Source organism: Drosophila eugracilis, unplaced genomic scaffold (assembly GCF_018153835.1).
Source record: "Drosophila eugracilis isolate 14026-0451.02 unplaced genomic scaffold, ASM1815383v1 contig_1825, whole genome shotgun sequence".
In the NCBI taxonomy this organism is placed as follows: domain Eukaryota; kingdom Metazoa; phylum Arthropoda; class Insecta; order Diptera; family Drosophilidae; genus Drosophila; species Drosophila eugracilis.
The window spans coordinates 640,676-664,393 of NW_024572672.1; the positions used below are offsets into that span (position 1 = coordinate 640,676).

The following is a 23,718-nucleotide window of genomic DNA, read 5'->3' on the forward strand; positions in this document are numbered from 1 at the left end:
ATTCCAAGTGATATTAATTTAAGAACTATTTTAAGACATCCCTCATGAGTTACGTCAGAATCTCCTTAGTCTTTATAGAAATAAACATGCCTTTATTGAGTTTCAACAGCTGCTATCATTTTTATCTCATTTTGAACGACTACGACTAACATTTTTGAAAACATATTGCGATTAGTTTTTGATTAAAAAACCCCCTGATTGGTTATTACTTAACGATATATACAGATGACACACTTTGTGCTTACAACAATTGGCTAAATGAAATTCGTAATTAAAAATTTGGAACGCGAACATGGCTACTACATAGAACTTAGAAAATTAGGCTACAGTTAGTGAGACGACATCCAATTGCAGAGGATTTTGTTTTAGTGGTCCAAGATACGCATATTGCCAGAAACGATCTTGTTTTCCAGAATGGCGCCGGCGGGGATATCGATACGGTCGCCATGGTTGGCAATGATGATCACAGTGCCCTAGAAAGTCAAATTAATGCCAAATTAATATATAGAAAAGAAAATCCAATTCATTCAAAACTTACGCGCAGGGAAACACCGCGACCGAAGGTCACATCTCCGCTCACGGTCAAGTGATCCAGCTCAATGATGTCTGGGATATTGGCGAATCGTCCCAGGAACTCCTTCACCTTGGAGAAGTGATTCTCACCCAGCTTGACAAGCGGCGTAGTGGGGAACATGCGCTGTGGCGACATCACCAGGCTGCCGTTCTTTAGGGTATACAAATTGGACATAACAAGCAGCAAATCAGACGACTTCTTCACGGGCAAGAAACGGGAGCGGGGCACATTGATGCCGATGGCGCCATCGAAACACTTCATGGCAGCACCCACAGCAGTCTCCAGCTGAATGACACGAGTTCCATTCTCCAAAGTCTTGTTGTTCACGATGATCTCCATGTTCAAAGTGCGTTCGCGCAAAACACGATCAATTGCTAAAGAAATGAAAAACCAAAGCAGCATTTTAGGCTTTGTATGAATAAATATTTTGAAGATTAACTCACCTGACAGGTTGGCCCAAATGTTGTTGGTATTGAAGAACTTAAAGGTCTTCACAGACTTAAAGTCATCTACGTGCTCTGGAGGTACCTGGGCGATTTCCAGCAGTCGCAGCTTGTTCTCCATTTGGATGAGAGTACCACCCTAGAAAAATGAAAAATGTATTAAAATGATTTTTCCTTACACTTTCCTCAACAAAATCTCACCTTAACGTCAGCACGGGTCTTATCGGTGACCTCCATGACAAACTCCACGGGAGTGGTGGCACGCTCTTCGCCCACCAGTTTGTTGAGAATGTTCAAGTCAACGGTGGCACCCAAGTTATCGATGTTGGACAAGAAGCAGTACTCCCGACCCTCCTCGATGAACTTCTTCAGCAGACCAGAGTTGCGGAAGGTATCATAGAAGTCACCGTGACCGGGTGGATACCAACTAAAAATAGAAGTTATTAAATACAAAGATTATATCACCTTTATGGACAACTTACGCCTCCATATCCTTCTCGATTTCGAAGTCCTTGGCCACCGGCAGGTAGTGCTCGCGACTGATACGTGGAAAGCAGCTCTGATTGAAGGTGTGGATCTGCACTCTGAAGCCCTTGTACTTGCGAACGATCTTCTCGGTATCCTCATCGGTGTTGAAGGAGTTCATCAGGACAAGAGGAACATTAGCATCATAGGTCTTATTCAGGTGCTCGATCTGCTGTACTGTCAAATCCAGGAAAGTCAGATCCGATCGCACGGGAATCACACTCTTGGGACCATGGCAACCCATAGAGGTACCCAGACCACCATTAAGCTTGATGACCACCAGCTTGTCCAGCATATTGCGGATCTAAATGCAAATCGAGATCATTATTACAAGTTCTTTGGCATTATGAATCATGAGAGTGGTGTGTTAGAAAGCAAAGGATTTTGTTATGCTGCAGTAATAGCCGAATTTCGTTAAGGTTTTTGCACTACAGCGCAGTGATTACAAACTAAAGCAAAACTACAAACAAAACTAGTACCAAAATCTAAACAAAGCGTCCAAAGCCCAATTAAGTTAGATTCGAGCCGAGTTTTCTAAATAGAAACGTAGCCAGAGCGAAAGATATATTTGAGAGTGAGAGCCGTGAAGCGTAGAAGTTTAGGTAAGGGAAAACGCTTTACCTCATTCTAGGTGCAATACACACGATTATGTATAGTATTTATAGGCAGACATAGCCATATTCAGTATTCAAATCAAAGAACATGAAAATATGCAAAGTTGGTAAAACAAATTAAGAGAGTTGGTAATATCATCAGGATGAGTTCGATTCGGTTTTGTTTTTTTTTTTTTTTGTATCTGTGTTTTCGGTTTCGAGATGTGATTCTTTGGCGGGATAACTTGGAGTTTTTCGGGGTCTGAAGACAGGCCCGCTGCGCATACCTGCTCATTCTTAGGCGACTTAAGATTGGAGTAGTTCATCACAGCGTTCTCAGGCAGCTTCTGGATCTTGTTCCAGTCCAATGCGGGACCCTCTGAAAGTGAAAAGTATATATAAGGCTATAAACTAAATAAATAAATCAAGGATACTCACCCTCTTGGATAAACCTTCCGAACAGATCGGCAAAACGACTCATTTCCGCCTTAAGCGCGGGTTGGCGAGCCTTCTCCGTGGTCTCCAGCAGACGATCCACATCGTGCTCCAGCAGAAGGAGAGCATCCCGTTTGGTCACCTCGTGGAACTCCTTGGAATCAGACGGTGCTCGCTGGTGGCCACGCACCTGAAAGAAAAACACCAAATCAAAACCATAAGTTAGTTACACTTGGAGAAACTTTTGAGCCGCGCATCGATTAGCGTGACTAGCAAAGCGCATCCGGCAGATGCACTCAAGTGACAAAATTAGTGGAGGAAACGCTGACAAAATTGTTGCTATTGCTGGAGCTGTCGTAAGCCCAATTACAAGCTTGGTCTGCCACTCAGACGCTCTGGGCGTTGCCAAAGACCAAGGAGACTCTGGAGCGGCGACAGTTTTCCCCCAAGCCTGGTGATGACAAGACGCTGGCTGCTATTCAGTTTGCTCCTCTATTTGGGTGGCCAAGAGGCCTCCACGGGTGTAATAGAAAACTTTAGTGATGGTTTGAAAATGGCTGGACAAATGTTTGGCATTAATACGGCCGCTGACGTGGCCAATTTGGTGGCCAAGGCTTTCTCTGGCAAATCTATGGCAAACGTTCCTAACTTGGTTAGTTACTCGCAGTATGGCTTCCCAGATCAACCGAAAAACAACGATGAAGATGGAAAGGAAGAGGATCAATCTGAACAGCAATCGGAAATGGAAAATGCCCAAGAAGAGCCACCGGTGAAGAACAGCCCCCGAAAAAAACCTCCTCCATTCTCTTTCGACTCCGGAAAATTATTCACAAATATGCTAAAGATGGTCGGATTTGATACCCAAAAACTTGGAGCCCTAGCTTTGAATGCCTTGATTATGGTTGCACAGGCGGTGAGTTTATACCTTCTGGGAGTTAACTTTTTAACCTCTAATCTAACGATTTTTCTTTTAGATTGGCAGCTCTCTGATGCAGGTCACTCAAGGCGGCGGATTATCATCGGTTGATGCTTCGGAAACCCTGTACGAACCCACCGACCATAGACCACGATCCCTATCCATGGGCTCTCCCATTGATTGGTTTATGCAACGATCAGATGGATATAGCAAAAAACTTTTGAAGGATATAATGGATCGGGATTTGCCCGAATATATTGTTGAAATGATCGAGGCCAAGGAGAACCCGGCGGAGGGTAAAAACGCCGGCTGTTTGAAGCTTTTGATGTGCAAAGGTAAACCCATAATTTGGGGTATGCAGAATTCGCTGAAGAAACGTCTAGCCGGAGAAGAAGAAGAAATGGAGAGCTACCTAAATAAGCGAATCTTCTTTAAATATTTGCCCAGTCTTGCAGATTTCAGGGTACACAGTGCTAGCTGTGAAAAGAAATATCAAGTGGACTGCCCAAAGAATGCAACTACTGGAAGTTATTTCTAAGAAAATAACTTTTTATCTTATAATTAATTATTTCTTATTGGTCTGTCTTGGTGATTGGTCTTTTAAATTTTTTATCAGGTCCAAAATTGTTATGATTTGTTTTCAAAAGTCTTCAAAAATTAAATAAAGAAGTCAAATTACAGCCAGAAAAATATATTTTAAAATTAGTCCGAATAATTTTCCACTGATTATCATTTGTGTACCCAACAAACCCTGACTACTTTAACCGTTTAATGATGAGTTCGACATTCCGATTTAGTCAAGGATGATTACAGTGATAAGAGCCAGCCACCGGGGATTCAAATTCCGGCCTAATGTCCCATGAAACGACCTCTAAAATAAAAATGCAACTGCCCAGAAAAGTTGTGTAATTTGCAAAATAGCAAGTTTGTCAACTACCGCCTTCATTATCGCCCCCGGCTGATAACTAATCTAAAGGTATTATAAAACCTCATCGTGGCTTTACAATTTCTTGATCTAATCGCCTAATCTGGGCGTTCCTACGGTCATGTACCATTTATTTCTACGTCACATCAATATCACTAAAGCGTGGCCTGATAATCAAATTTAGATTTGACCATTCAAAGGGAATGCTAAGTATAAAAAGTAATAAATGAAATACATTTTTGCATTGCGAAATATAGTTTAACTAACATTGGTAATTCCCTTATCTTACTTTGTTCTTGGACCTTTCTTAACAAGGCCGTTGCTTATCGATTAATGGCTTGGTAATAATGATTTGGGGAATACGAAATAGTAAAAATGGTAAGTTAAATATTTATAAATTTATCTAAGGACTTGACATTGACATTCGGACAAGGTTGTCATTAGCTTTTGCAGATGGCAAACCCAATATTTTGTTGGGGTAAACACAAAGCTTAAACCCAAACAAAAACTTAAAGAGGGAAGAAAAAATTCGAAAAGACAGCGCCATCTACCGTTCGAGTTGGTTTTAAGCCTTGTCAATCAAGACAGACAAATGCAATTGACTTATGCATAATAATTGCTGTAATCACTTTTATTTTGCTGTTTACTTTTCGAAATCATTACGCAAAAGGCGGCATAATGAACACATGCCACGCCCACGGCGCCTACGACGCCGACAGACGATTGCATGTGGGCTATTTATAAAGCAACCGCACTTGCCGCCGATGAGCCATTCCAAGCCCCAAACGATAAGCCAAAGTCAGAGGGCAGGTGTTTGAACTTCGGCAAGGTCAACATGCTCAAGATAATTTGCTAACGTTTCATTGATGCTTCTGCTGGCACCGCATTTTTGGTTTCTTTTCTTTTTTTTTGGGGGGGTAAAAGGCTTGTGCATTTTATTATTAACTCATAACTGAAAGATCTCAAAGATCACACACGAGCTAATTTTTATATTTTAATGCCCAGTAATCATAGATGTTGTTCTCCTAATAATTTGTGTTTGAGGAAGTAAATGAGAAAATTCCAGATATTATCCCCATGTTTTGAAAGTCTACAAATTACAAACAAGCAATAAAAATAGAAGACTTATACTCTTAACTGAAATAACTCCTAGTTACCAAGCTGTCTGAAGCCGACAATTAACGCAAATTAAATGATTTTGCCTGTTTTTTTATTTGGCATCCCAGATAAGATACGAACTCAGTTCCAAGTAAGGCTGGGTATATTGATTGGTGGAACACCACATTAAATAAAATCTGATTGCTCTAAATGAAAACATTTTCTTTTAAATTGAAAAAGAAAAAACTGATTAAATTGCGAAACAAGCCATTTTTTTTTTTTGATAATCAGAAATACAATTTTTTTATGAGATGGAATACAAAAGTGTTTTAGTTTATAGTTCGAATTAACTGATAACCTTTTGAAATTACGTGTTGAATTTTTTACATGATAAGAAGTTATTTACAGAGGTGTATTTGCCATATTTCTGGGTTTTTATTTTATTGACAACTTGTATATTTCTTTTGTTTTTCAGTTGGGTGACAAAATTGCATTTTAATTTCCGGATTCGATGTAAATTTATTTGAAATAATGACGGACTTATACAAGGGTTTTTCAAGCAAAAGCGTAGCTATTTTTAGAAAAACGTTAAACTATAAGAGATAACTGTTTGAACTTGGCCCAAATATGGTATTACAAAATGATATTCTCAATGAAATCTACAGAGAACTTACACCGGCGCGTTCCAACAGAACATCGATGGGTCTTATACCGGAGGGCATTGTGAACTATGGAGCACTACTTAATAACAATAACAATATCTCGCTATGAGAATCTTAACTTTTGTAGTGTTTTGCTTTGCACTCGCGGTTAGAACGTACGAATAGGAGAGATGAGCTAAAACCGAAAACGAAGCTCGCTGCTCGAGTGTGCAATTGAAAATAAAGCTGGGATCCGAACGAAATTTGAATTTCAATATGAAATTTTTCCAACACGCGGCGACAGCGAAGTTGACGTCGACAGCGGCAGAACGACACTGAAAAACGCCAGCAACAAGTGATAGCAAAAAAAAAAAATATAAGTACAAAAAAATACTACAACGGCTGATGGAAGCTAGCATGTGTGAATGTGTGTGTGTGTATTGGTTTGAGTAAGTGTAAGTGTTGAGCAAAACAAAAATTAAATAAAAGAAACAAGTGGAAACAACAAGCCGGCACTTGGGAGCGAGGGGGATGGGTAGATAGTGGTAAGAACCAGAAAAAAGAAGAAGAATCGGCGGGCTCTTATCAGTAAAATTACAACAACAACCATTTGGTTTGCGATAATGCTACTACACTTCCAGGGGCATGTTCCAGTGATAAGAGTTATTCAGATATATCCCGCGATTATTTCAAAAGACAACAAATTTTTTGGTTTCCCCAAAAAGACACCCACATACACAAGCACACACTCTCAGAAACCCACCGCACTGAAGGCGACACATGCCCGTACTTTTGAGGTCACTTGAAGGTTAGCTAGCGCTATGGCAAATGCAATACATAAAGCACGGAAAAAATAAAGGCAAAAACCAGCCAAGAGGGCAAATTATAAGTAAGGAAATTGGCACATAAATAGAGCCCAACTGGAACCGGCAAAATGCGTTGCATACACTGGAAATGTGCAAGCTGCACTCACACAAACACCGCCAGAGAGGCTTGGAAGGAGAGAGTTAGCGAGCAGAAGGGAATTTCTGTTTTCACTACAAACTATAAAACTGTAAAAAAAAAAACTCAAAAACTTACCTTGGCTTCGTGTGGGACATCCAACATTTTAAAGCTTTTTTAAAGTTAGTTTATCACTTCAGTAATTTAGCAATTAAGCGTCACTAATTTTGCAGCACAAACACACACAGAGAGCGAAGAGAATGAGAGATCGAACTGAACCCGCAGTTGTATGTGATTAAATAGGTTTTCCCAAGAATAATTGACGTAGTTTCGAGTCCACGGAACGATACCAACAACAAGAACGGGCGCTACGATATTAATTTATTGGTCCAATTTTGAAAGATCTCGGCGTTCTTGTGCTTCTTCTTATTCGCCACTTAGAAACAGCTGTTGCGTTTAACAGCTCAGAAATTAAACATAACAGCACTCTGTTAATCAACCAGCTGTGACAGCAAAACAAAGGGTGAAAAAGAAGCCGAAAACTACGCAAAATTCCTAAAGAAGCCTTATTTATTCGGAAGAAAACAAGAATTATTCTTCTTTGTACAGAAAAAGTAAGAGTTAATAGCATTTAGACATCATGGGAGTTTGTCTTTCCTGCTGTGGCCAAAGTGCCGAGGAGACCAACCTAATGCCATCGCCCGTAAGTATGGGTGTGTTCAAAAAACTCTTAAAAACTTAACAAAATTTCTTTGCAGGAAGAGCGCCGGCAGCAGCAGTTGGATGCGGCGGAAAAGCGTCGTCAGGAGAATGAACATCGGGGAATTAAAAATCCGGAAAGTGTAAGGCGACAGCAACAAAGAGCCGAGGAACTTCAGCGAAGGGAAGAGGAGGCCGCCCGTCAGGGTCAAGGAGAGTCCAATCTAAGGGTGATTTCCTTATAAACATAATCTAACAAGTTTGAAAAATAAATATCTACTTTCAGTGGCAAACGAGCTAAAAATAGGAGGATCCTCATCCAGGCAATGCTTCTAAAGCATATCCACCTTTTCCCCTTAATGTAAACTGCCTTTTGCCCAGGCCTTTTGTACTGCTCCGTATTTGTATTGTACTATATACACCCCGTATTCCGATCGATTTATACGTCTAATCTTTATGAACGGCCACAGCCACCATCATCCAAACTTTTATCTGGCGACCAAAATGTACAACCAAAAATAAAATGTAAACCAAATTGTTATCAGTGATCAGAAAATCAAAAAAAAAAAACATAAATACTTCTTGTACGGATTAGTTGGACTAAGTCCGGAAGATTATTTGTATTCTTAAAGGTTTGAGTTAATTTTGTCATTCCTGTTTTAATAAATTTACTATTATGTTGTACATAGCACTTAAATCAGTAAATAAATTCATATCAAATATCAAAGATTAGCATTTTCTTAAACAGAATATTATGTAGGCCAATTTTATGTTTAATAAAATAATGTTTTTCATAGCATCTGGGAGTATCCTGTCCAAAGTTGAGCTTAATTGTCAGTTAAAAGAAAAACTTTAATTAGATATCAATGTCTCGATTATGGAAAAACACTGCCACCGATGTTAGAAAGTAAGTTAGAATATTGTTTTTTACAACCATTTTTGAGTCCAACATTTTTATAATTAATTTTAAAAAAATTAGCTTTAAATAAAAGTACCCGTTATTCACTGACAGAACCAGATCAATATGCTTTTTATGTCGATAGTTGAACCGATAATTATCCACATCTGGTAGTTGCTCCATGGCCACCTGGTAACACTGCATCATGGGGGTGGCGATTAAAGGGGGTGTTGTAATGGATTTGATTGCATTCCAAGGCCGGGCAATGACGATTCGTTAATCTTATAGACGTCCAATCTCTTATATTTTGTTTACTAAAAAGTCCGCTCACTGTTTACACCCGTAATCTCCGTCTGAGAAAGTGTCACTCATTGGTTATCAGGTATCAGTTATCAGCTAGAGAAGCGTTGAATTCCCGCTCCCTCGCTGATAACATGATTATAGGCTATCATTGTGTGCGTGTGTGACTTGTAGACCCGGTAGCTTCATTCGCTCATTGATCGGCGGTCACTCGACGCGGAAAGTTTCACGGAAAAGTGCAGCAAAAATGGCAGAAACATCTACTCCGGGCAACAAGAGGGTATTATCCATCCAGAGCCATGTGGTGCACGGCTATGTGGGAAACAAAGTGGCCACCTATCCATTGCAGGTCGGCTATTTTGACCTTTATCGCTCGGGAATTTCCACTAACTTTCGCTGATTAATTGTCTATTAATAGTTGCTCGGTTTTGATGTGGACCCACTGAACTCGGTCCAGTTCTCCAATCATACGGGCTATAAGACCTTCAAGGGTCCAGTTTCCAACGAAAAGGAATTGGGTAAGATTAACTTTTATTATCGGATTTGGTATACTATGTAGGCTTCCATAAAGCCCAGTAGGAATTTTAAAGACCTTGATACCAAAAGGTAAGGAAGTTCTAAAACTTGGAGTTGTATAAGTTTTAGAACTTCCTTACCTTTTTTGTTTAACTAACGGCATCTTCCTAACCATATAAAATTGATCCTATCAAAATAATTTTTCTTGGTTTAATAATTTGCAGCCACCATTTTCGAAGGTCTGGAGGAGAACGATCTACTCCCTTTGTACTCGCACCTCTTGACCGGTTACATCGGTAACCCACTGTTTCTCCGTCAAGTAGGCCAAATTGTGAAGAAGCTGCGACAGGCTAATCCTAATCTAGTTTATGTCTGTGATCCCGTAATGGGTGACAATGGGGAGCTATACGTGCCCAAGGAACTGCTTCCCGTGTATCGGGACGAAATCATTCCCCTGGCGGATATCCTCACCCCAAATCAATACGAAGTAGAACTGCTTACCGAGAAGGAAGTTCGCAGCGAGCAGGCTGTTTGGGAGGCAATGGAGTGGTTCCATAAGCGAGGTATAAAAACAGTGGTCATCTCCAGCAGTGATCTTGGCCAGCCTGGCGTTCTCCGGGCTTTCTTAAGCCAACAGAATGGTCCCCGCCTGGCCATCGATATTCCAAAGCAGGGTGGCAAGGATCTGGTCTTCACCGGCACCGGTGATCTTTTCGCCTCCCTGTTCTTGGCTCACAGTCATGGCAGCAAGGATATTGCCAATGTCTTTGAGAAAACCATTGCCAGCTTGCAGGCTGTGATCAAACGTACAGTGGCTGCCCTGCCAAACGGAGGAAATGGCCCCGTGAAAGCAGCCGAACGAGAACTGAAACTGGTGCAGTCCAAGTCGGAGATCGAACAGCCCCATGTGCTCCTCAAGGCGCAACGACTTAACTAGACAGTGAAAACCAATATGAACTTGGAGAAACGCTTACCTTAAAAATACATATATGCTCTTTGTACTTGTTCACGGACAATAACCTTTTGATACTTTATGATCGGCATTTGTATGCATTGTTATAACGATATATGAACATTTTCAATCAACAGAGTGACAAATTAAGTACCCAAACATACATTGATAAACCGCAGAGATCAAATACAAACTTATGCTCATACGGACAAGCTTTGATACCTTAAGTTAAACTTTTATATGCATTATGATACCTATTAACTACAAAAATATATATTTATATGACTATAGTAAAACTGAAGAGTGACAATCTGTTGACATCTCAAAAGACCCACACGATACGGTTCTTGCCCTTGGCGATCAACAGGTGGCTATATAAGATTGCAGTTAGCCGGCGAGAAAAACAAACCAGAAATAGCAAACAGAAGATATGTGGCTGTCGCTTATCTTTATTGCCTGTCTAGCCGGCACAAGTGGCTCAGTAGGTGGCGAGGGAAAGATCCCAGGGGAGCAGGCTTTTGTACCTCGCTATACTCCGGTAGTAGAAAGTAAACGACAGGACTTGGATTTACCCGCAGAAGAAAGTCTCGACCAGCCGAAAAGAACTTCCCAAGCAGGCGATAAGAAACCCTGGCGACGAGTGGAGTACGGTTACGATGGTATTCCGACGGCTGCCTGGACTCCTCCTTCAGCCCCGGCTGCCATCCTATCCATCCTAAATCCTTTACTGGCACCGGGATTGCTTCTTCTGGGCGTCAACCTGGGAGCTCTGCTTTATATGCTGCTGGGACTCCTCGGTCTAGCTCCCCATCGAAGTGGCAGCAACAGCCGGGTGGCCTCGCACCCAAATGCCAATCTCCAATCCTGGCCTGACGAGGAAATGTTCTACCGCCGAGACAGACACAATCTGGGTGAGGGCAAGGAAACGGCTGTATATTTTTAGATAAAGCGCGTAACGCAAGGATTTCTTTTAACTTATCAAAACATAAAAAAGTACATAAATAAATTCAAGGTTAAAGTTATGGGTCAAAAGAACTGAAAACGAACGAGCTAAGGTTTGGAGGGGTTAGTGTACTAACTATATCTATGGTTATAGCTATGATTAATTCGAACATGGATCTGTCTCGGTCTCCGCAGAACAAAAATAGGTAATTCAACGCAAACGCAAGTTAAAACTAACTGAACGAATGTGTGCTTCTACTTCTTAAGGCGAAACGATGCTGCCCGATTGAATTTGACCAAAGGCGGTTCCTTACTAGAAGATCCAAGAGGTTTTCTCGTAAGCGTGGAGGTGCCTGCAAGAGCTGTCAAAAAATGAAATATATTATAATCTCCGATTACATCCAAGATTATAGAACTTACCTTTTGCCATCAGCGCTCTTGGACTTTTGCGAACATAATTTGCATTGTATTTGACATTCTCTTTGGCCAATGAAGCAGCCGCCAGCGTTCTCTGCAGTCCTTGGGCGGTAAAGTGGTTGGATTTCAGCAGAGCTGGAAAAAGAAACAAAAGTTATTATATCAAATTTATATTTAAGTGCATTATACATAATTTATAATACATTTAAAGAGGCAAACCATACCCTTCTTAATCTTCTCGGTGCCGCCGCGCACATTCTGATCGGATATCAGATCGCTGACGAGACGCTGGTGGACATTTCTCGGCTTGGTGACTGTCGCTGTAAGAGCTTTTCTAGCACTACTGGTAATACTGCTTGAGGGACCTAGAACCTGTGTCTCGTTAAGATTTCGCGGCCTCTTGAAGGTCTTGTGCAGTTCCTCAGAGTCTGATTCGGTGTCCTGGCTGTCAAATTCTTCCATACTCAAATGCAAATCGTCGTCGCTCTGTGTTGCTTGCCTCTGTCGTTTTTTGGCACTGGCCGTCAGGCTGCAGGATGGTTCTTCTTCCTCCTGATTGGAACGAAGAGCTTCTGGCACCACCAACGGATCCATTTCGGCCATTTTGGTGTTGGCCTCTGAGTCGGCGAAACGCATCTTCCGCAGCAACCGTTCAAAAACTGCCTCAATTTCTGGTGTCAGCTTTTGCCCATCCTCAAGGCGATCGTACGTCTGGTTGAGTACTTCGCAAGCAGCACGGAACGATTTCCGCATCAGATCTAAGTTCTCCACCAACTCCTGGTTGATGGCGCTCACATGACTATTAAAGATATTCTGCTTGGTTAACTGCAGTTCCAGATCCTTGTACTTGACGTATACGATTAGAATCTGGTATGCCTTCGACTTGTTCACCTCCCGCTTCAGGCTATCCAGATCTTGGTATGCACTCTCCATTTTAGCCAGCCAGCTGGGCAGTTCCTCCTTGTACTTCTCCATCTGGCTGGTTAGTGTGCTCATGTAGTTCGCAAAGCGCCGATAGTCCTGGGGAATATATACAAAATTTATTAGATGTAAAAAAGAATAATTATCACCATCTTTAAATGGTTAAAATATAAATTTACTTATGGTTTGAATATAATAAACTTAATTTTCAAATTTACCCGCCAAAGTACTCTTTACGTGACGTGGTATCTCTTACGTTTTGAAAGTTGCTACGCTAGGAGACAAAAACAGCTGATGCTCCACAATCGAAAACTTACTGCCGCATTTAATCAAAGCAAAATAGTTTAAATTTAAATAAAATGCTGCGAAATGCAATGCATTTAGCCACCCTTGGGGTGCGCCAAGCCCGGTCAACAAACTTATCGCCAATATTACTTCAAATTCTGCCAAATAATTCACACAACGCGGAAAATCTGCAAGTAGCGCGCGATTATGCAAAGGGCAAGGACAAAAAGAAGGAAAAAGGCGGCAAGGGAAAACCCGCCAAGGTGGAAATCAATGAACAGCAGTTGCGCGAAATCCTTAATCTAGATGGCCTGAACACCCAGATGCAGAAATCCGTGACGCAGATGAGAGAGGACTTTGTGAAGCACCTGTCACTGCGATCCACTAGCGGTGCTATCGACACACTCCGCATAAAAGTGGATGGTCAGGAGCACGAGCTCCAGGAACTGGCACAAATCTCGCGAAAAAATCCGAAAACCATTATCGTTAACATGATTGGTTTTCCACAAACGATTCCTGATGTTTTAAAAGCAATTGAAAAGAGTGGCATGAACCTAAATCCCCAACAGGATGGAACTACTTTGTTCATACCCATACCGAAGGTCACTAAGGAGCACAGGGAGAATCTTTCCAAGAATGCCAAAGCTCTGTTTGTCAAATACCGCGATGCAATTCGAGGCGTTCAGAACGAACACATCCGCAAGCTAAAGAAGCAGCCAGAATTAGGCAAGGACGATGCATTTGCCGCCCAGGCCCAGGTTACCGCCATTGCGGATCGCTTCATTTCGGAGGCGGACAAGTTGTTGGCCAGTAAGCAGAAGGAGCTGCTGGGCGACTAGATCTAAGACCAAGACTGATCATGCTCCAAAAACCTTAATAAATCTTAATACGTAAATGTGAAGCGCTTCTAACTTGCTAGATATATACCAGAAAGACTCACCTCTTGGCACACTCGCTGGTCCACACACATCAGCTTCCTGAATTCCTCCAGTTCTTTCTTTAAGGTCTGTCTGTAGTTTATGTTCTTTATCTTGCTGCGCATGCCAAGGACATGCTCCTGAAGCTGCCTGGCGGCCGCATATACAGCGTCAATTTTACTGTACCACGACTTAAGCTCCTGCTGATCGAAACCAGTATTGCCGGCGCGCTCCAACTGTGTGGCTTTGGCCTCCAGCGCTTTGTTGCGCTCCTTTAGTCGCTCGTTTTCGGCAACAACTTCGTCGATCTTCTTTACATAGAACTCTGTGGGCATCTTGGACTTCAGTATGTTCTGCTTCAAGGTTGTCCGGATTTTCTTGGCCCGACTTGCGTACTTTAGGGTGTTGTAAGTGTCCTCGTAGGTGAGAGAACTCATAGAAACATTGGCCACCATCAGTGTGCGACAGTTTCCGCCCAGCGAGTCCTTCAGGATGCGTGTCAGATTAGAGTCTCGGTATGGGATATGCTTAAGACCATCGGCTAGCTTGTTGATACAATTTCCAAGAGCTAAAAGACTTTTATTGATGCTCGCTCCCTCCTTGAAACGTACTCCAATTCCCTTGGTACTGGCCGCCCTCTCACTGCCCGCCAAATCGATCATAGAAAGTTTCACAGTCCGTTTGGTGTCCGTTTTACGCTCGGTGATCCTGATGTGAACCTGGAATATGGCATGTGACCGAGAGCTCTCTGCATTCGCATCTGTGGGGTGCTGGGTGCGATGGGAGTTGCCCAACATCAACATTCTTAGCAGCTCCTCGGCGCTATAAATAGGCGTAAGACAAAGACCACTGACTACCACACCATTTGCGTCCTCGCGAAGCTTTAAAGGACCCGATTTGGTCAGGAGATTCATGACATGTTCATTGTACACTTCCAGGTAAGAAACTCCCACGTCGAACTTTCGCACATCATTTTGGGCTTGGATCTTATCAAAGAGATCACGCATGGTGAGGAAGGTCAGACCGGGATGAGCTTCGCTGCCCAGCATTGTGAAGGTTTTTCCGGCGCCAGTTGCTCCATAAACAAAAACAGAGCAGTTGTACCTAAAGTGAGTATGGAAATTTAAATATTAATTCGGGATCAGCACGTTAAAATGTCGTTACTAACCCATTTAGCACTGAGTCGACCAGCGGCGCCGTGCACTCCTCGAACACATCCTGGTTAGAATTGTCTATATCGAAGACCCTGTCGAATTCCATGGTCAGCTTTTTGTTCATCCGCTTGGTGATATCGCGATACGGCTGTTTGGAGCCTTGAAAGAAGAACTCATCGTCCTCCTCATCAGGATCGAATAGTAGCGCCGATCGATCCATAACCTTTATGATACTCCGCTGTTTTTGCTCCAATTCCCGGACATTGTATGGCCGTACGCGAACCGCCACTTTTATATTCGTATGCTGCTCCGACGGCATTTTCAATATAATGCTCTCTGCCCGGCACTTTACTTGTTCTTATCCTGGGTTTTCCAGATTTTCGACGTTTTTGTTATTTTCTTGTTTCAGTTTCGATATACTCGCACATATAATTTTCTCGTACAGCCTGAAGTGATCGTTGTTGTTTGAATTGGTGCTATCGGCGCTTGCGCTTTGGGGGCATCTTTATCTAATTTGCTTTACGCGCTTATTCTCGATTTTGAACTGTATTTCCATGGTTGCTTTGGCGGCGATCGATAGTTATGACGGCTACAAAAATTATCTTAAAAAAATTGTTTCCCTTAAAATGCGGTTGAAAAATGAGTTAGTTAAAAGGAATAATACTTATTTTTATATCTACATGCCAAGAAAAGTATTAGCAAAGCATTTTATATCTTAAAACCATACAGAAATATTGTTATCAGATATCGATATTTCTATGGTATATGTTTCTTTCATTGATCTAATTTTAATTAATATAATAAATAGTTTGATATGATTTAAAATTGTATGATTTACATTTATATATAATATACTTATTTATATTGCAACACAACTATCGATAATGGATCAACCCAAATACATATCGATATGGGTTGCCTATTGCTACCAGTATCGCTTGTTCTGCGATCGCTAGCAAAAGAACCATTTTATTTAAAGCAGCAGAAACAACAAGTTTTTTAGGATTCAGCAAAAATATAGAAAAGCCGTGACAAATCCGCCGAAAGCCAAACATTATGAGTGCAAAAGTATTATTCGCTTGCTCCAAGTGCTTTTCGCGCCATCCGTACGAGGAACTCTCCTCCGGCCAACAACTATGCAAGGTGAAAAGCGACCCAAAACGAAAAAAAACACCGACGGACACTTGAAACAATAAAAAAAAAACCCAAACCGACGCCAAACAAAGTGCAACATCAGCATTAAGTGTGTGTTTCTGTTTGTTTGTTTGTCTGCTAGTAAGAAAAAATGACGCGGCGTTGGCAAAAATTTTGCTGCGCAAAAAAAAACCAAGAAATGCTAAGGCAAGAAGAAGAATCCTGGCGTCGCGTCTAAAAATGTTTTAAACAACAAACAAAACAAATTGAACTTTGAAATGTAATTAATCAACAATTCCGGTTAACCTTGATTCCATTTTCAGGGCTGCCGTGGATCTACCTCAGTTGGTAAATGTACTTACTGCCGCTCGGAGTTTCAACCCGCCACGTAAGTACGATAATGCAGCTATAGCTATTGCTTAGTCAATAATATATATACCAATATATATATAAATTTATTCCGCAGCAAATCACAGAGTGCCTGCAAGAAGTGCGAACATTATCTGGGGAAGTATGGAAAGCCCAGTGCCTGCGAATGCTGCAAGATTGTGGCTGCCTTCGGGGGCTCTAAATGCATGCGGTGAGTTTATATATTCTTTATAATCCGTAAATCAATCGAGTAGATAGATCCTATGGTAGTTGTTTCCATCGAATTAAACGGCCGTGTAACTTGAATGCACAATGCAAGAGCTTCGTTTTTTGATTACTCTGAAAGCAAAACAGAAATGAAACCTGAATCCAAAATTGTGCCTTCAAAGTACATGACTTTGCAGATACTCCTTCCCGATCTCTATCCTCGGAACACCAAGCAATTCAATCACCAGTCTCTTATGAACGCAAAACATTTCTCTTCTTCTCTTTTCTGCCCGCCAAAACAAAAAACCAACAATAAAATAAACCCTATCGCATCCAATATATAGATGCGCCAGCTACGAGGCAAAATACGGACCGCCGGTGCAGTGCGATGAATGCAAGCTGCGATCAGCCTTTGACAGGCGCGACGAGAACAAAAAGGTCAGCTCAAACAGCAAACAGACGGGCAAAACTGGAGGATTGCTCACGACGGAAGCAGCCCCTAATGTTAAAAATCCTAAAATTAAGACTTACAAAATGTAGAAACTTGAGCTGGGTGAACTGTACCCGAGAATGATGTATTTGCGTTCATAAGAGACTGTGTTTAGTTATTATGCTACCTAAGCCTAAGCCTTTGCTGTGACCGCTCGTAAAATTTTTAATTTACCTTTTGTCGCCAACAGGTCAATGGCAAATTGCTTTGTTGGCTGTGTACCTGCGCCTACAAGCGAGCACTGCTTAAGGCTCAGCAGGAGGGCCGAATACCAATGTCCAAGAAAAGACCACACGAGAAGAGCTCGTCATCACACAGGGATAACTCCGCGGCCAAAAAGCCATCGCGCAGTGAGCTGGGCAAGACTGGTAGCAGTGCCAATAGCTCCGGCGTGAATGCAGTCAGCGGAGCTGGACTGGATCTGCCCGATAAGATATCGCGTGGAAATGGAGGAAACGGAACCATTGCAGCACCTGCAGCTATCACCGTAGATACCAATTCGTCGGACCATGTTGTAGCCATTACATACCTTAAGGAGCGCATCGCCAGCCTGGAAAAGCGCCTAAATCAAAAAGACAAGGAATTGCTCGAGAAGGACAAGCAGGTGGGTGTGGTTAAAAGCAGTTTAATCCATTTTTCTAGTTTTTACCCCTAAAAGGTAAAAACTGGAAATAAACATAAACATATTTATGAGATGGTAAACCAGTCTGTCAAAATATCCTTAAATCGCAACAAAGGACACTTAATTTTCAAGTTTAAATTGAAAATAAAAATATGAAAATCTCCCCCAGCTGACCGAACTGAAGGGAAAAAACTTCGAGAAGGAGAACGAAATGCGCAACCGTCTGAAGGAGGTAGAGCGTCTGCACGACATGAAGGTGGACAACTTGAACCGCAAAATCGCCAGTGTGCTTAAGGAACTGGCCGTGCTCAAGAAGAGCAGCAACAAGAAAAACGCTGCCCTTAGCAAGGCAGAAAAGGAAGCCATCAAGCGAGAAAATCTTTCGCCCAAGGAGGAGATCTTGGCGGCGGCGGTGCAGGAGAAACAGATTAAGGTCTCGTCGGAACCAGCTGATCTGGACAAAGATGAGAAGAGTCGAGATCGCGAGGAAGAGCGCAGCGAGCAAGAGGATCGGACAAGCGTGCGTTCGCGATCCGGATCTAGCAGTCCCACGCCCTCGTCCAACTGAGAGGCAATGACATCCAGCTGTAGAAACACCAGGCCAGGATTCAGAAACCACAGAGTCTGGATGCCGAGCCCTTTTAGTTTTTCGCTATACAAATTTATATTTTTGTACTTCTGCTTTAACTGTAATATAGTTTTACAATATTGTTTCATATCACACTTTAAATGTCGCTCATCCATGCCGCGCGAGCCCTGCCCTTCCTCCTTCCCCTCAAATGTATCCCAATCATCAGTTAGAAAATGTAATTTGATAGGCTCAACCTAACGAATTCTTCTTTAGTTTAATTCACGATGGAACAACACAAACCCGAAGCATTGTTTACATCTTAAGAAATATACAAGTTGGGAAAAAACCAAGTGGCATAACAGTCGTTAAATTTATTAATGTAAGATAACAATATTGTTAATGGGGTTTGGGTTTATGCCCATCAACGTAGAAGTTTCTAGTGGCCTTGGGCAGCTCCAGTTCCATGCCCTCCATGCTCTTGTCCAGCAGAATCTGGCAGCCGAGGCGGGAGTTTTCTTTTAGAAACGGCGCCATGTCAAGGAGGTCGTCCTCTTGCTCCTCGGCATCTTTTAGCTTTTCTAGGTAATCATGTTGGACATACACGTGACAAGTGGTGCAGGCCAAGGAAGCCTCACAGGCGCCCTCCATTTCGATTCCATGACGATGCGCCAAATACAAAACATTGTCGCCCACTTTGCCCTGAACTTTGGTTCGTTTACCATCTTTGTCTACATATGTGATGTTTACTCTAGGTTTATAAGGGATTTTCTGGTTATTGAATATGCACATAGTTGCAGTTAAGGGACTCACATCTCCTCTGGGGTCTTGGGGTCCTGCCATTCAAACTCGCCATGCCGCCGAGCTGTATTATCACGAATTTCATAATATCAGTTGGGGTTTCCGCATTAAAATTTTACTGATTTTACAGGTTTATAAGGTCAACTTACGTATTGTGGTATGGAGAGCATTAATTGGTGTGTAGAACGCGGGCTTGGCAATCTGTTTACTGATTAATTTGCAGGAATTATGAACTGCAGACCGCCGCAAAAGTAAACAAAACATTTTATTTGAGGTTACAGTGTCAGTTGGAGATGGGCAACTTACAATATGTGATGGGTTTTTATGGCGCCGAATATAATGAAAACGTAAGTAAAAAACCTTGAAATGTAGTAAATCTTAAACAAAATGCACTTTAAATCTAAATTTGAATTTCGTTTATTATTATTTTATACTATTCCAATTCATGTTGATACGACTTTTGGATTATTTTTGTAAAACTGTTACTTTGATAACGGTTTTTGGGGAACTGTGACTGAAAGCTATCGATAACTATCTTTTTGGCGGGCTTTCATTGCAAATTCAAGATGTCAATTTGATTACACCTGGGAAAAGTCTCGCAAAAGCTTTCCTATGAAGGATTAGCACCCGGGGACCTAATTTAAATATTCACAGCTTTTAATACGCGCATTATTGGGTGAAAGGAAAGTTACAATATTGTACGAACACATTGAAATTCAAGAAAAGGGAAAGTTAAATGCCCTCATTTATTTTTAATAAAAGCTTTATATTAACTGAGACATTCATATTCCTTTATTAATACTTGATTTTGATTAGTCTTAAAATTGAATTGGACTTTTAAAATGTATCTAATAATAAATGAATAAATGTAGTACGATGCGTGCGTAATTTTCGTGACGATTTTTTAGTGCAACGATAAACGAGAGTCTTGGGAAATCACTTGGCTGCTAAAGCTGCTAATTTTTTGGGGATCTTCACTTTGATTCTGGAGCAGAAGCGGGAGCAACTGGCTCCTTGTGCCCGTTACCATTCTGGAAGAGATCCGATGGACCCACATGCTTAATGGGTATTACCCGCTCCTTGGGCTCCTCCTTGGATATTAATGGAGGAACTGTTATATTGAGAACTCCATCCTCCGACAAAGTGGAGGCAATGGCATCCGAATCGAACTCCTTTGGCAATGGATAACGACGGACAAAGTGCCGTGAGACATGCCCATGATCATCCTCCCGCTCCTCGTGCTTTCCTTCGACCACGATGCAATCGTTGACCAGTTTCACGGTTATTTCACCCGGCTGGAAGAGTGCCACATCTAGGTGAACTTCGAAATTTCCCTGTTTATTCGGGACTCCACCTCTGCCCAAGGCCGCCAACTCTCCACTCCTTTTATTGGCCACCAGATGATGAGCATGTGCACCCATCCGAGCAATTAGTCCCAGAGTGTGAAAATCCAGCTCATGATGTTGCCGGGAATGCATTCGCCTGTACAGACGATTAGGGAACATATCGTGACCGTAGTACATGGAGTCCGGAGAGTCCAAATTCAAGACAAAGGGAATATCTGGCATTTTTCCTTCTTAGCTTCTCTGTGTATCTGGCGGAAGTTCGATGAACCGACGACCTGTTTTCCTTTTCAAAAAGTGTCCAAGGGTTGATTTGCCAGCGGGGGGGATTATCCACAATCTCGGCTGCAATTTGGCGCACAATTTACCTTGACTTTTCCGACTCGAATGTGGAGTTTTGCGGGCTATTGCTCTCTTTTATAGACCAGGGAAAAGCTTTCCCCATCGTCATTGAGCTTTTCTGGAGTAGCAACTCGGTGTTTCGGTGATTCTGGGGCGACATCTGGGAACGTTCTGGTGGCCAAGCTTTTGGAGACGTGAAGCTGGCCAAACCGCAGACAGCATTCGAATTTGATCCACAATAGCTTGTATGCGAATACAGTGGAACCATAGTAACTTAAACTACTGAGTAAAATAAATTTCTCCAATCAATTTAAACAAAAAACATGCCAGAAAACTTTCATCAATTTTTTTTTAAAGATATCATCCAGTTTAGTTTGCTTTACAGTCAATAAAGTTTACAGAATTATTGAGTTATAGAAGTCATACTAGCAAGCTCTGCTGGGAGACTATCCCAACCGATTTCAATTTGAAATTCAAAGTGAAATCGGATCGAGAGACCTGAACCGGCGCCGTTTCCAGCGGACAATTAGCGGGATCTCCAGCGCCAGCGTCAAGAAAACTAACTAAGCAAACAAGGCGACACCACAATAATCAGACTCCGATAAGCCGACGTGGGTAAATACATTCATATGTACATATATTCTGAAGCGAAATTTTAGCCCCATAAATGGATCTTCTGGGGGCGACTGGCAAGTCAGTTGTTATTCAGCTGGCAAACCGGTTGAAATTCGTTCTGCGTCCCATAGGCACAATGGCCACCTACGAGCAAGTTAAGGATGTACCCAATCATCCGGAAGTCTATCTCATCGACGTCCGGCGAAAGGAAGAGCTACAGCAGACAGGCACCATTCCAGCCAGTATAAATATACCCTGTAATATAACACTTTTCTTTACGATTTCTTGAGATTATAACAGTTGAAATTTTCATTATATAGTGGATGATCTGGAGAAAGCTCTAAATCTGGATGGTTCTGCTTTCAAAAACACATATGGACGGCCCAAGCCGGAAAAAGAGTCTAAGATCATATTCACCTGCCGGTCGGGAAATCGTGTTGTGGAAGCTGAGAAAATTGCAAAGGGTCTGGGATACTCCAAGTGGGTCTTAAAATCTTATATTTAAATTATTTTCTAAATAATTTTAATATTATTTTCAGTGTGGTTCTCTACAAGGGATCTTGGAATGATTGGGCCCAAAAAGAGGGATTGTAACGGCAACAATTTGAATTTCAAATTATTCAGTAAATAAAATTATATAAGCATGGGAAATAGGTTTTTGAATAAATAAATAATTTTAAATTTATAACCAAGTCTTTTAAATATTTCAAAATAAGGATTTTTTTTATTTTTTTTAACTACGCCCATTGACTAAGCTTATCAGCACCTCTTCACCCACACATAGAAAGCAAGACAATCTTCCAAACTCTTTCCCTTAAAGCTCTCTCTCTCTCTTTCGTTCGGTGTAAAAACTGACCTACCCCATGCGCCAAAAAAAGAGAACTTCGTTGTGCGTTAAAATAAAATGTAAATAAAATAAATTACATACCAGAGAGCCCAGAAACTTCCACAAACTTCTATAGAGGCAAGGGAGGGAAGCAACCCCAAATGCCAATGCCCGATTTTCAGGCAAATCGGAAAATTGCATCAGCGAAGGGCGAAGAAAATTCGAGAGAGTGCCGGTGAATTCTAGACTATATGGACTGCCACTCGGCCAAGAGTATAAATAGCAACCGGTGAAGCAGCGCTCTCTCAGTTCACGCCAACTGTCAAAGACTCTATTGTGCAGTTTTCTACCGCAACTCACAACCCATAAACTTTTGTGGTGAAATTCGGAAATATAATTAATATAATTTGTTACAATAATTAACAAATTAATACATAATATCTAAATCACCAACGATGCGATCCCTACCGATGTTTTGGCGTATGGCCGAGGAGATGACCCGGATGCCACGCTACTCCTCACCCTTTCAAGCCTTTTTCCATGAACCGGCCGTTTGGAGTGTGACACTTCCGAGGAATTGGCAGCAGATTGCCCGCTGGCAGGAGCAGGAGTTTGCACCACCCGCTACCGTTAACAAGGAGGGCTACAAACTCACACTGGACGTCAAGGACTACAGTGAGCTGAACGTCAAAGTCCTAGACGAAAGTGTTGTCCTAGTAGAGGGAAAATCAGAGCAAAAGGAGGACAACCAAGGAAGCTATACTTCCAGGCACTTCCTCCGCCGTTTTGTCCTGCCAGAAGGATACGAGGCCGATAAGGTAACCTCAAGTCTTAGCAGCGACGGCGTTCTAACCATTAGTGTGCCGAATCCTCCGGCGATGCAGGAGGCAATCAAGGAGCGAGTGGTGCCCATCGAGCAGACTGGCGAACCAGCCATGAAGTTGGCAGACGAAACCAAAAATGAAACCAATCAGTAGTGATTTAAGTTATAAGACTTTTTAGATATGCACCTCAAAAAAAAATAATAATATTAATTTCTAAATTTTTAGATTTGTTAACATACATATATTATTTTTAAAAGTAGAAGAAAATAAATTGTGAAATGATTATTAAGCAAAATGAGGTCTCTTTTGTTTGAATTATTTTATGAAAATAGATTTGATTTTGCTTGGTTATTTAATAAATGGATTCAAATTCTAATTATAATTCAAGTATCTTTAAACCTTAAGAATGGTAATATATGCTTCCAGATCTAAAGATACATTTCCTTAAATGGAAACGCTTTCGAAAACCAACAAAAATACTTTC

The 23,718-nt window shown here is 41.7% G+C and overlaps 12 protein-coding genes across 18 annotated transcripts; 8 read left to right on the forward strand and 4 right to left on the reverse strand.

Annotated features, from left to right (window-relative positions):
- Positions 1 to 71: 71 nt before the first annotated feature.
- Positions 72 to 7,502, reverse strand: LOC108117368 (UTP--glucose-1-phosphate uridylyltransferase). Of its 4 annotated transcripts, none has more exons than XM_017229753.2 (9): positions 7,231 to 7,502; positions 2,574 to 2,760; positions 2,423 to 2,514; positions 2,164 to 2,169; positions 1,500 to 1,846; positions 1,219 to 1,444; positions 1,018 to 1,156; positions 539 to 948; positions 72 to 473 (listed from the first exon to the last, which is right to left on the reverse strand). In XM_017229753.2, exons 1-9 carry the CDS (start codon positions 7,255 to 7,257, stop codon positions 366 to 368), a joined length of 1,542 nt encoding a protein of 513 aa, XP_017085242.1. In that variant the 5' UTR covers positions 7,258 to 7,502; the 3' UTR covers positions 72 to 365. The 4 variants fall into 4 exon arrangements, with proteins under 4 accessions (XP_017085242.1, XP_017085240.1, XP_017085243.1 ...); XM_017229751.2 differs by lacking the exon at positions 7,231 to 7,502 and adding an exon at positions 6,184 to 6,397; XM_017229754.2 differs by lacking the exon at positions 2,164 to 2,169 and having other exon boundaries at positions 7,231 to 7,501.
- Positions 3,028 to 6,172, forward strand: LOC108117371. Its single transcript, XM_017229756.2, has 2 exons — positions 3,028 to 3,483; positions 3,545 to 6,172. Exons 1-2 carry the CDS (start codon positions 3,028 to 3,030, stop codon positions 4,022 to 4,024), a joined length of 936 nt encoding a protein of 311 aa, XP_017085245.1. The 3' UTR covers positions 4,025 to 6,172.
- Positions 7,503 to 7,575: 73 nt separating the features above from the next.
- On the forward strand, positions 7,576 to 8,518 carry LOC108117375 (small VCP/p97-interacting protein). Its single transcript, XM_017229761.2, has 3 exons — positions 7,576 to 7,795; positions 7,851 to 8,021; positions 8,078 to 8,518. Exons 1-3 carry the CDS (start codon positions 7,733 to 7,735, stop codon positions 8,090 to 8,092), a joined length of 249 nt encoding a protein of 82 aa, XP_017085250.1. The 5' UTR covers positions 7,576 to 7,732; the 3' UTR covers positions 8,093 to 8,518.
- A 585-nt stretch (positions 8,519 to 9,103) lies between these two features.
- Positions 9,104 to 10,753, forward strand: LOC108117372 (pyridoxal kinase). Its single transcript, XM_017229758.2, has 3 exons — positions 9,104 to 9,338; positions 9,408 to 9,507; positions 9,730 to 10,753. Exons 1-3 carry the CDS (start codon positions 9,237 to 9,239, stop codon positions 10,440 to 10,442), a joined length of 915 nt encoding a protein of 304 aa, XP_017085247.1. The 5' UTR covers positions 9,104 to 9,236; the 3' UTR covers positions 10,443 to 10,753.
- Positions 10,754 to 10,855: 102 nt separating this feature from the next.
- LOC108117374 lies at positions 10,856 to 11,412 on the forward strand. The gene has a single exon (XM_017229760.2). The coding sequence runs from the start codon at positions 10,888 to 10,890 to the stop codon at positions 11,398 to 11,400; it is 513 nt and encodes a 170-aa protein (XP_017085249.1). The 5' UTR covers positions 10,856 to 10,887; the 3' UTR covers positions 11,401 to 11,412.
- LOC108117367 (kinesin-like protein KIF18A) lies at positions 11,370 to 15,612 on the reverse strand. The gene is made up of 5 exons (XM_017229750.2): positions 15,108 to 15,612; positions 13,963 to 15,043; positions 12,041 to 12,836; positions 11,820 to 11,951; positions 11,370 to 11,761 (listed from the first exon to the last, which is right to left on the reverse strand). Exons 1-5 carry the CDS (start codon positions 15,410 to 15,412, stop codon positions 11,655 to 11,657), a joined length of 2,421 nt encoding a protein of 806 aa, XP_017085239.1. The 5' UTR covers positions 15,413 to 15,612; the 3' UTR covers positions 11,370 to 11,654.
- Positions 13,035 to 13,917, forward strand: LOC108117373 (ribosome-recycling factor, mitochondrial). Its single transcript, XM_017229759.2, has one exon. The coding sequence runs from the start codon at positions 13,097 to 13,099 to the stop codon at positions 13,859 to 13,861; it is 765 nt and encodes a 254-aa protein (XP_017085248.1). The 5' UTR covers positions 13,035 to 13,096; the 3' UTR covers positions 13,862 to 13,917.
- A 415-nt stretch (positions 15,613 to 16,027) lies between the features above and the next one.
- On the forward strand, positions 16,028 to 18,836 carry LOC108117380 (protein FAM76A). 3 transcript variants are annotated; one of them, XM_017229773.2, is made up of 6 exons: positions 16,031 to 16,236; positions 16,551 to 16,615; positions 16,694 to 16,807; positions 17,148 to 17,241; positions 17,484 to 17,897; positions 18,085 to 18,836. In XM_017229773.2, the coding sequence occupies exons 1-6, from the start codon at positions 16,150 to 16,152 to the stop codon at positions 18,481 to 18,483; spliced, it is 1,173 nt and encodes a 390-aa protein (XP_017085262.1). In that variant the 5' UTR covers positions 16,031 to 16,149; the 3' UTR covers positions 18,484 to 18,836. The 3 variants fall into 3 exon arrangements, with proteins under 3 accessions (XP_017085264.1, XP_017085262.1, XP_017085263.1); XM_017229775.1 differs by lacking the exons at positions 17,148 to 17,241; positions 18,085 to 18,836 and having other exon boundaries at positions 16,028 to 16,236; positions 17,484 to 17,796; XM_017229774.1 differs by lacking the exons at positions 16,031 to 16,236; positions 16,551 to 16,615; positions 17,148 to 17,241 and having other exon boundaries at positions 16,716 to 16,807.
- Position 18,837: 1 nt separating this feature from the next.
- LOC108117386 (adrenodoxin-like protein 1, mitochondrial) lies at positions 18,838 to 19,948 on the reverse strand. The gene is made up of 3 exons (XM_017229781.2): positions 19,434 to 19,948; positions 19,297 to 19,348; positions 18,838 to 19,234 (listed from the first exon to the last, which is right to left on the reverse strand). Exons 1-3 carry the CDS (start codon positions 19,546 to 19,548, stop codon positions 18,883 to 18,885), a joined length of 519 nt encoding a protein of 172 aa, XP_017085270.1. The 5' UTR covers positions 19,549 to 19,948; the 3' UTR covers positions 18,838 to 18,882.
- A 105-nt stretch (positions 19,949 to 20,053) lies between these two features.
- On the reverse strand, positions 20,054 to 21,031 carry LOC108117383 (heat shock protein 67B3). The gene has a single exon (XM_017229779.2). It carries the CDS (start codon positions 20,850 to 20,852, stop codon positions 20,259 to 20,261), a length of 594 nt encoding a protein of 197 aa, XP_017085268.1. The 5' UTR covers positions 20,853 to 21,031; the 3' UTR covers positions 20,054 to 20,258.
- Positions 21,032 to 21,395: 364 nt separating this feature from the next.
- On the forward strand, positions 21,396 to 22,269 carry LOC108117387 (rhodanese domain-containing protein CG4456). Of its 2 annotated transcripts, XM_017229784.2 has the most exons (4): positions 21,396 to 21,580; positions 21,629 to 21,841; positions 21,905 to 22,064; positions 22,124 to 22,269. In XM_017229784.2, the coding sequence occupies exons 2-4, from the start codon at positions 21,637 to 21,639 to the stop codon at positions 22,176 to 22,178; spliced, it is 420 nt and encodes a 139-aa protein (XP_017085273.1). In that variant the 5' UTR covers positions 21,396 to 21,580; positions 21,629 to 21,636; the 3' UTR covers positions 22,179 to 22,269. The 2 variants fall into 2 exon arrangements, with proteins under 2 accessions (XP_017085273.1, XP_017085271.1); XM_017229782.2 differs by having other exon boundaries at positions 21,396 to 21,841.
- A 441-nt stretch (positions 22,270 to 22,710) lies between these two features.
- On the forward strand, positions 22,711 to 23,610 carry LOC108117385 (heat shock protein 22). The gene has a single exon (XM_017229780.2). The coding sequence runs from the start codon at positions 22,866 to 22,868 to the stop codon at positions 23,385 to 23,387; it is 522 nt and encodes a 173-aa protein (XP_017085269.1). The 5' UTR covers positions 22,711 to 22,865; the 3' UTR covers positions 23,388 to 23,610.
- Positions 23,611 to 23,718: the final 108 nt, after the last annotated feature.

What these genes read in the sequence shown, in the direction of transcription:
- LOC108117371 (XM_017229756.2), top strand. Translation starts at nt 3,028, where the DNA reads ATGACAAGACGCTGGCTGCTATTCAGTTTGCTCCTCTATTTGGGTGGC. An exon ending in TGATTATGGTTGCACAGGCG is followed by an intron (nt 3,484 to 3,544) that starts GTGAGTTTATAC and finishes TTTTTCTTTTAG; the next exon opens with ATTGGCAGCTCTCTGATGCA.
- LOC108117368 (XM_017229751.2), bottom strand. Translation starts at nt 6,231, where the DNA reads ATGCCCTCCGGTATAAGACCCATCGATGTTCTGTTGGAACGCGCCGGT. An exon ending in AGACCCGTGCTGACGTTAAG is followed by an intron (nt 1,157 to 1,218) that starts GTGAGATTTTGT and finishes TCATTTTTCTAG; the next exon opens with GGTGGTACTCTCATCCAAAT. An exon ending in GTCGCGGTGTTTCCCTGCGC is followed by an intron (nt 474 to 538) that starts GTAAGTTTTGAA and finishes TTGACTTTCTAG; the next exon opens with GGCACTGTGATCATCATTGC.
- LOC108117375 (XM_017229761.2), top strand. Translation starts at nt 7,733, where the DNA reads ATGGGAGTTTGTCTTTCCTGCTGTGGCCAAAGTGCCGAGGAGACCAAC. An exon ending in CCAACCTAATGCCATCGCCC is followed by an intron (nt 7,796 to 7,850) that starts GTAAGTATGGGT and finishes ATTTCTTTGCAG; the next exon opens with GAAGAGCGCCGGCAGCAGCA.
- LOC108117372 (XM_017229758.2), top strand. Translation starts at nt 9,237, where the DNA reads ATGGCAGAAACATCTACTCCGGGCAACAAGAGGGTATTATCCATCCAG. An exon ending in TGGCCACCTATCCATTGCAG is followed by an intron (nt 9,339 to 9,407) that starts GTCGGCTATTTT and finishes GTCTATTAATAG; the next exon opens with TTGCTCGGTTTTGATGTGGA. An exon ending in TTCCAACGAAAAGGAATTGG is followed by an intron (nt 9,508 to 9,729) that starts GTAAGATTAACT and finishes AATAATTTGCAG; the next exon opens with CCACCATTTTCGAAGGTCTG.
- LOC108117374 (XM_017229760.2), top strand. Translation starts at nt 10,888, where the DNA reads ATGTGGCTGTCGCTTATCTTTATTGCCTGTCTAGCCGGCACAAGTGGC.
- LOC108117373 (XM_017229759.2), top strand. Translation starts at nt 13,097, where the DNA reads ATGCTGCGAAATGCAATGCATTTAGCCACCCTTGGGGTGCGCCAAGCC.
- LOC108117367 (XM_017229750.2), bottom strand. Translation starts at nt 15,412, where the DNA reads ATGCCGTCGGAGCAGCATACGAATATAAAAGTGGCGGTTCGCGTACGG. An exon ending in GTCGACTCAGTGCTAAATGG is followed by an intron (nt 15,044 to 15,107) that starts GTTAGTAACGAC and finishes TACTCACTTTAG; the next exon opens with GTACAACTGCTCTGTTTTTG. An exon ending in CACCGAGAAGATTAAGAAGG is followed by an intron (nt 11,952 to 12,040) that starts GTATGGTTTGCC and finishes TTCTTTTTCCAG; the next exon opens with CTCTGCTGAAATCCAACCAC.
- LOC108117380 (XM_017229773.2), top strand. Translation starts at nt 16,150, where the DNA reads ATGAGTGCAAAAGTATTATTCGCTTGCTCCAAGTGCTTTTCGCGCCAT. An exon ending in TCGGAGTTTCAACCCGCCAC is followed by an intron (nt 16,616 to 16,693) that starts GTAAGTACGATA and finishes TTTATTCCGCAG; the next exon opens with CAAATCACAGAGTGCCTGCA. An exon ending in GGGGGCTCTAAATGCATGCG is followed by an intron (nt 16,808 to 17,147) that starts GTGAGTTTATAT and finishes TCCAATATATAG; the next exon opens with ATGCGCCAGCTACGAGGCAA.
- LOC108117386 (XM_017229781.2), bottom strand. Translation starts at nt 19,548, where the DNA reads ATGTTTTGTTTACTTTTGCGGCGGTCTGCAGTTCATAATTCCTGCAAA. An exon ending in TGCTCTCCATACCACAATAC is followed by an intron (nt 19,349 to 19,433) that starts GTAAGTTGACCT and finishes GTGATAATACAG; the next exon opens with CTCGGCGGCATGGCGAGTTT. An exon ending in CCCAAGACCCCAGAGGAGAT is followed by an intron (nt 19,235 to 19,296) that starts GTGAGTCCCTTA and finishes TTATAAACCTAG; the next exon opens with AGTAAACATCACATATGTAG.
- LOC108117383 (XM_017229779.2), bottom strand. Translation starts at nt 20,852, where the DNA reads ATGCCAGATATTCCCTTTGTCTTGAATTTGGACTCTCCGGACTCCATG.
- LOC108117387 (XM_017229782.2), top strand. Translation starts at nt 21,637, where the DNA reads ATGGATCTTCTGGGGGCGACTGGCAAGTCAGTTGTTATTCAGCTGGCA. An exon ending in AGCCAGTATAAATATACCCT is followed by an intron (nt 21,842 to 21,904) that starts GTAATATAACAC and finishes TTCATTATATAG; the next exon opens with TGGATGATCTGGAGAAAGCT. An exon ending in AAGGGTCTGGGATACTCCAA is followed by an intron (nt 22,065 to 22,123) that starts GTGGGTCTTAAA and finishes TATTATTTTCAG; the next exon opens with TGTGGTTCTCTACAAGGGAT.
- LOC108117385 (XM_017229780.2), top strand. Translation starts at nt 22,866, where the DNA reads ATGCGATCCCTACCGATGTTTTGGCGTATGGCCGAGGAGATGACCCGG.